This window comes from Centruroides vittatus, unplaced genomic scaffold (assembly GCF_030686945.1).
Source record: "Centruroides vittatus isolate TY-2023 unplaced genomic scaffold, ASM3068694v2 contig_1776, whole genome shotgun sequence".
Lineage (NCBI taxonomy): Eukaryota > Metazoa > Arthropoda > Arachnida > Scorpiones > Buthidae > Centruroides > Centruroides vittatus.
The window spans coordinates 543,456-551,050 of NW_027121087.1; the positions used below are offsets into that span (position 1 = coordinate 543,456).

General features: G+C 33.4%; 2 protein-coding genes across 2 annotated transcripts in view; one reads left to right on the plus strand and one right to left on the minus strand.

The window, feature by feature from the left end:
• Nucleotides 1-7,595, minus strand: part of LOC136969331 (uncharacterized) — a 127,628-nt gene that overhangs the window by 114,049 nt on the left and 5,984 nt on the right. The gene's annotated exons all lie outside the window — the stretch shown is intronic.
• LOC136969332 (uncharacterized) lies at nucleotides 3,903-4,280 on the plus strand. Its single transcript, XM_067263461.1, has one exon. It carries the CDS (start codon nucleotides 3,903-3,905, stop codon nucleotides 4,278-4,280), a length of 378 nt encoding a protein of 125 aa, XP_067119562.1.

A 7,595-nucleotide genomic window follows, 5' to 3' on the forward strand; every position in this document is an offset into this window, starting at 1 on the left:
ATCAAACTCTGTGGAGTAATATTTTCTTATTATTTTATAGTTTTCAAGTAAGGATATATTTACTAGCTTTATTAAATTCGATGATACAACATAAATTGCCTTTGCTATAATACTGTCGGTTGCTATAATTTAAATTGAAATTTATTCAAGTTATTTTTGAATTGTAGTGCATATTTAAAAAAGAGGAAAATCAGAATTTAAAAAGTAAAATAAAATCTTCAATTGCTTCTTAGTAAAAATAAAATAAATATAAAACATCTGATATTTACCGTATATCTCGGCGGATAAGACTGCCTTCAGATAAGACGATGTATATATTTTCGTCGAAGTTTTATAGTTTTAGCATATATCTGTCCAATAAGACGACTCCCAAACTTTCAACGGCCTAAGAATTTAGTTTAGATCAGCGATCATCGTCTGAATAATAATACTGTATAGCGTATACGGAGTTATGTCCTATTCCTAATTTTTCGAATGAACAAATTTTATTTTTTTTGCATCTGGCAATTTTTGCAAACATTCGCACTAATTCGGACATTCGGGTAATGACCACGACTATTCACAAAAACGTTGTATGGGCTATTCTATTTTGTGCACATACCCTACTCTCTTCTAGTAGATAATTACGGTTTGCCTGTCTTTTTATAATGGTTTTAATTTATATAAATTTCAATCTAATTTTTTTCTATTTGTCCTATAAGACGACCCCAGATTTCCGGGGCCATTTTTTATGGTTCAACTATCGTCTTATCCGCCAGATATACGGTATTTGCACTAATAATCATCGTTAATTTCTAATTGATACAATCTCCAGTCAGAAAGAATACTAAGTCTGTACGTAATAAATATACAGTAACACAAGGTTCTAAAAACGAATTTTGAAATTATTAAAAACATTGCATAAATTTCATTAAGAATTTCATAGTTACATCTATGTTTCAGAATTAGCTGCCGTCTCCGTATACTGTATATACTGTTAAATGAAAATGCAAACTTGCATGTATTATAACTATATAATTTTTTAGTTTCATCTTCATCTTGAAATCTACACTTTTATCTCTGTGTGATTATTTTAAAAGTGTTTTATTTTTACTTTAATGTATTTCGTCTTTTATAAAATGTGCTAACTTTTACAATAATGCAAGAAATTTTACATTTTTGTAACTTGCCATTTATGTGATATATTGTCCCTAACAAGTGAAATTATCCTGTCCACAATATTCAACACCACGAGCTTTTCAGATACTTTTTCATTTATTTATTTTTTCTTCCATTAAAAAATGATGTCAACCATTTTAATAATATTTCGAAAACTTCAAACAATATTTTGAAGAATGAATATATTCGATTTTTTTCGTAGACAATCTTTATTTACATTTTATTAGAATTATTTCTACTCCTCTACTTGAATTTCCATTGATATGTGAAGGTTGTTTTCGAAAATTAAGCTAATAAAAATATGCATAAAGTTAAATTACATGTTAGAATTTTGAAAGGAAGAAAACAGATTATTATTCACCATATCATTTTAACTAAAACTTTAAACTTTTCTAGTGTTATTAGATATATATTATTATAGTGAAGGTTTTATAATTAGTGTTTTGTTTTTGTTTTATAATTTAAGTAACTTTGTTCAGAAAGTAAAATTTCTATTTATGTGCCCAAAAGAAATTAAATAATCGTCGAATAAAGCCAATTTCTAGTTTGTTTTAAAAAATTTGAGCAGAAAAGACAGAAAATTCTGTTTACATGTCGATTTCATTTCCCGAAAATGAGACTATCTTACTTAGTATCAGATACTATAAAATATTAATGTTAAATATTTGTAAATTTATTAGATATTTTGTAAACTGATGTGTCATCGGATTACGTTCGCTGTGTATCCAACCGTAAACGCTGATGTATCGTCATCAAACGTTCTGTTACTATCGGCTATTTACTTTCCTTTTCTGCCCATAGCAACAGAAACGTTGGGAATTTCTTTTTGTATATTTTTCATACTCAGAAAACAGAAAAAAAAAATTTTTTCTCTCGTTAGTTTTCTGCAATATTTTCTATTTCCTTTTGTATTTGCTAAAACTTAAAGATGTACTATTACTTTCCCGGTTTTGTTATATATAGCAGAGGAAAAGTGTGGGCTCGGTCAAAAGATGACCCTCAATATTTTTATATTTTTAGACTCGGAAAACGTTGAAACATCGATAAATACAAAAACTTTGGGGGTAATTTTTGCACATGTGGATGTTTGTGTATGTGCGGGTCACAATTTTCTTCATCCCCTTTTAAGCTTAATAACCCCTGTGTTTTTTGTCGGAAATTTCCGAAATTTTGTAAGGAAGTTTGTGTATTAGGGGATTGATTGTATTAAATTTTGGTAATTAAACGCCAAAGAGTGGGGAGATAAAGGGAGTCGGGCGTATCTCCAGTAGGGTCGGACTTAATGACGATTTTATTCGTTATTAGCATTTATAATTCTTTATAAAACTTATCCTTACCCTCCAAATTATGGTATTTACCATTTTTTAACAGTAAGAATATAAACAATTTATAAAAATAAAATATTATAACAGATGGCACCACACACACAGTTTTAAAATATAGAAATGGTTTCACAAATTCAATCTCATAAATCGTTTATTTACGATGTTTGACGATGTCGCCGAAGTCAAAGTCGAACTTGCACGTAATTGTCATTACTTTGATCCAGAAATTGCATTCTATATACAGTATGCTCGAATACAAATACAGTGGATTCCGCTTAATTGGGACACTGGTTAATCGGGGCAGCCGCTTTATTGGGCCAAATCTCAAAGAACGGAAACCAAACTAATAAATTTAATCGTTTAATTGAGACAATTTTTCGCTTAATTGGGACAGTAGTAGAAAAGGAATTTATATTTTTTATATATTTCAGTAATCTTCCGAATATATGTAGGCACTACGTACACTAATGTCGTGTAGGCCTAACGATTGGTAGAGAGAAAGCGATTTTGTCTTGCTCGGGCAGTTCGGTTTTTCCGGAGGGGGTTAGCATAGCGGGATGTGTCACACGGGGAAACCGGAATGTGAGTTACTGGCTCTGCTCTGGATTTGACCGGACGATCCCCTTAATAGCGAAGGGACAAAGATTGCCGGACAATTTTTCGAAGTCTCTCGACTGAGTTGGAAGACAGCTAGAGTTCCCTTGGAAAGTATTGTGTGCATAATTACGTCTAGATTCAGACAGCAGCCATCCAATTGTTGAGATCAGCATCGAGCTGGCGGATTCTACGGACACTCCCGCCGAAGTGGCCCATCTCCAAGTAAAGGAAACTGTGCTCAAAGGAAGACTGTAAAATGACTTTTGGATGAACCCTTTTCTTTCTCCCTTTTTAGTTAGAATATGTTCTAACTAAAGAAAAAATTGTTCGATCAGGAACAGATCGAATAGTCAACTCTTGTGTACATCACTACTAATATTTGGCAACACTAGCATTATTCGAATCAGTTATCTATCGTCGTGAGTCTGGCAAATTTATAGTACAAATATTTTCTGTATTTTGGTTTAATAAAGCACTAAAGAGGTAATCGAAGAGGCATTTAAAATAATGGAGGAAGTAGCAATGGATAAAGGCCTAACAATTAATGACGAAAAATCAAAAGATATGAAGTTAATTAGAAAAGATTGTCAGGGGCCAAGTGGTCAATTTCTACATATAAAGGGCCATAAACTGGAACAGGTGAATAAATTTCAATACTTAGGAACTCAGCTAACAGAAAAGAACGAAATCGATGAAGAAATTAAGGCAAGAGTGACAGCAGGAAATATAAGCTATTATACTTTAGGACGAATTCTAACATCTAAAGAAATATAAAGATGCAGTAAGATTAGAATTTATAAAACTATTATAAGACCGGTAATCATGAATGGCTCTGAGGCTTGGACACTGACAAGCAAGCAGGAAGAGCAGTTGAGACGATTTGAGAGGAAGATTTTGAGAAGAATATATGGGCCAGTACAAGAGAGAGGAGAGCGGAGAATAAGAAGTAATAAAGAACTTGAAGATTTATATGAAAATTCTGATATTGTGACAGAAATCAAAAGAGGGAGATTTCGATGGATTGGGCATTTGGAAAAAATGGACCCGGAGAGAAATGTGTCTCAAGTGTATAGAGAAAGACCAGAGGGGAGAAGGTGGAGAGAGAGACCACGAAAAAGATGGGATGAGGATGTAGAAGATGATTTGAGAAGGATGGGTGCGAGCTGTTGGAGAAGGAAGGCTCAAAATAGAGGGGAATAGGTGAAAATCCTGAATGAGGCCAAAACTCTGCAAGGACTATGAGGGCCAGAGAGAAGAAGAAGAATAAAGCATTAAAATAGGTACCTAATTATTATTTTTTACTTACTTATTTATTTACCTACGTATTATATATTTTATTGTAGAATTTATTATTAGTTTGTTTAATTGGGGCAGCCAGTTAATTGGGCCAAATTGGATTAGTCCCAATGTGTCCCAATTAAGCAGAATCAACTGTATTTGTCTTAGTTATTTTTGTTCTTTTTTTGAGTATTTTATTTTATAGAGCGCTTGTGTCTATCGGCAGATTTTAAATCTAACTTTTTTCTCACAATTTTTCAATCTATTCTTTAAATATTATATGTAAAACTTTTGGTGTAACTTCGTTCATTAGTTATAGCTGAGGCCGGATGGCCGAGTGGTCAAGGTTAGCAGCCTGCCGCCCTGGGGACTCGGGATCGAATCGTCCGGATACGATCCCGATTTTTCGGGGGGTGGTGCATCTGGATATGTCGGTCCCCGTCCCTCACCACCCGGCCGCCCCATTGTGGGCCTGGCCGAACCCATAATGGGCTTGTTATAAGAGGCCCTCTTAGTGCCCACAGGGCGGAAAGAGTTACAGAAAAAAAAAATTATAGTTATGGCTATACAGAGGTCTGAATAGGGTAAGTTTATAATCATCTTCTGTACAGACAGGACGTATTAACGTAAATATACATACGTTATAAATGTATATGTTAAAGTCAAAACCTGTTTTTAGTTAGAACGCGTTAAAACTAGTTTATATTGGATGTCTTTGTTAAAACCCGTTTTGTCTAGTTAAAACTAGTTTTAACTCAAATTCATTTTTGACTGACAGTAAATTCTAGTTTTAACTAGACAAAACCCGTTTTGTCTAGTTAATTTACTGCTGTACATCTTTTGATTTTAGATAAAACTAGTTTTAACTTTTAACATTAGTTAAAACTAATTTTAGCTACATAAATATGTTTGGGGGAAACAAATAAAGTTATGTATAGTGATTCGGGCGAAGATGCCTAATACAGTAGAGCGTCGATAAGTGGAACGTCGGTAAGTGGAATGGCCGGAAAGTGGAACGATTTTCAGTCGGACTGTGTCGTGCTGAATCGAATGTTTTTGATACTAAATTTACTTCTAAAGTATAATTTTCATGTTTTTTATATTCTTTAATATATTTATTTTGTTTGTACAAAATGCAGAAATAATTTATAACGATACGATAGCCTCGATGATTATTATAAAAATTTTCGTTAGGCTTAAAATCGACGAAAATTCAACACGAAGCGACACGCAACGGAGAAAAATTCAACAGAAAGCGATACGCAACGGAGAAAAATTTGAACATTGGACAGGTTAATGAATTTTTTCGTACAAAGTCGGAAACTGGAACAAATCATTAACTGGAAGGACCCCAGTCCCCAATTGGTTCCACTTATCGACGCTCTACTGTATTTTGCTTATGAAGGAAATTATAGCGATAATTTGGGTTTTAGAGGCCTCTAACGAAAATATCATATTTTTCAGCATGGGATCGGTCGGATCAGACCGGACGGTCTAGTCGGTCATAGTGTGAAACAGCCCTAAGAGATTTTTTTCATTGTCGGGTTTTAAGTGGATGTAGCCTACTGTTTAAAATATAGCACATTTTCTACTTTTAATTTTCGTATTACGGTATATAACAAATGCCGGAATCGACACAATTTGCTGATACAAAAATGTTGACGAGATCAGTCCTCTCTTTCTCATATGAATCGACACTCATGTGTATCTAAACCGTCCTAGTCAAAATTATTTTGTCATTTTGGTTCTTATGTCTCCTCTGTCATCTAGGTATGAAAATGTATATGTACGATGTGATTTCGTAAAATAATTCTTATCTATAAGTAATTTGTACTGTTTAATTTTAGCATGTATTTAGTTCTTACCTTCCTGTTGCTATATATCACTTTCTGGAAAATTGGGTGACCACAAAGATACTATTTATACAGTTTAAAGTCGATTGGTCGAAACGCCACGAACTTTTCGACCATCAATCCCGATTTGTCGGGCCACATTCCTCGTCACCCGGTCGCCCTATTGTGGACCCAGACGAACCCACGATGAGTATCAAAAACAAGATTCGCTTATTGTCAACAGCGCAAACAGTTAAAAACGATAATAATAAAAATCCAGCAACAAGTTGCTTAAGTTTCCCGGCAACATTTGATGGCGACATCTGTTATGATAGTTAAAAATATAAAAAATATTTTTAATAAAATATTATAAAATGGCCAAACACTGAATTTTGAGGGTAGAGATTGGTTTTATAAAATAATTTAAATGCTAATAACGAGTAAATCATCATTAAGTCCGACCCTATTAGAGATACACACGACACCTTTTATCTTCCCACTCCCTCGACCTTTAATTAATAACCAAAATTTAATAGTATCGATCCCCGAATACACAAGCCTCCCTACAAAATTTCAGAAAATTTTGACAAAAACCACAGGAATTATTAAACTTCAAAGAGGGTGAACAAAATCGTGTTTCCCACACACACTAACATCCATATATACAGAAAAAATTCCCGAAACCTTTTGCATTTCTCGGCGGGTTTTAGGTTTCCTAAGTCCAAAAATGTAAAAATCTGGATAGGGATCATGTTTTGATCGATCTCCATACTCTCCCTCTGTTATATACTGTATAACTCGAATGGAGTCGTACTTAATGAATATTTTACTAGTTATTAGCATTAGAAATTTTTCGTAAAACTCATCAACTCTACTCTGAAAATTATGCTTTTTGCTATTTTATAATAATTAATAATATAAAACACTTTAAAAGTAAAATCCCATAACAAATGACGCGCACACAATTTTAAAATTTGGCCGGGAAAGTTACGCAACTGTTGTTTGGACATTTTACTCCGCGATTTCACGCACCTCAACCGAAAAGATAATGTCAACTACAGTTTGAGAATTGTTCTATGTCTAAAATAAATTTAACTAATAAATTGTTTTTATAAAACGTAGTAAATTTTGAAATTATTACCGAATTTCTGTTGTAGAACATTCCGTCGTTATAGTATTATATTTAAAAAGTTGTTGTTATATTATATTGTTATGTCAATGGACATTTATTTGAGGACAGATATAATACATTATCATTACTTATCCAGTGGTCTTTATTGTGGCCCGCTGACGGCCACGACTAAATAGAAGCACGTTTTAAGGTATAATACATACATAAAACGTGCTTCTATTTAGTCGTGGCCGTTAGCGGGCCACAATAAAGAGCACTGGATAAGTAATGATA

What these genes read in the sequence shown, in the direction of transcription:
- LOC136969332 (XM_067263461.1), top strand. Translation starts at nt 3,903, where the DNA reads ATGAATGGCTCTGAGGCTTGGACACTGACAAGCAAGCAGGAAGAGCAG.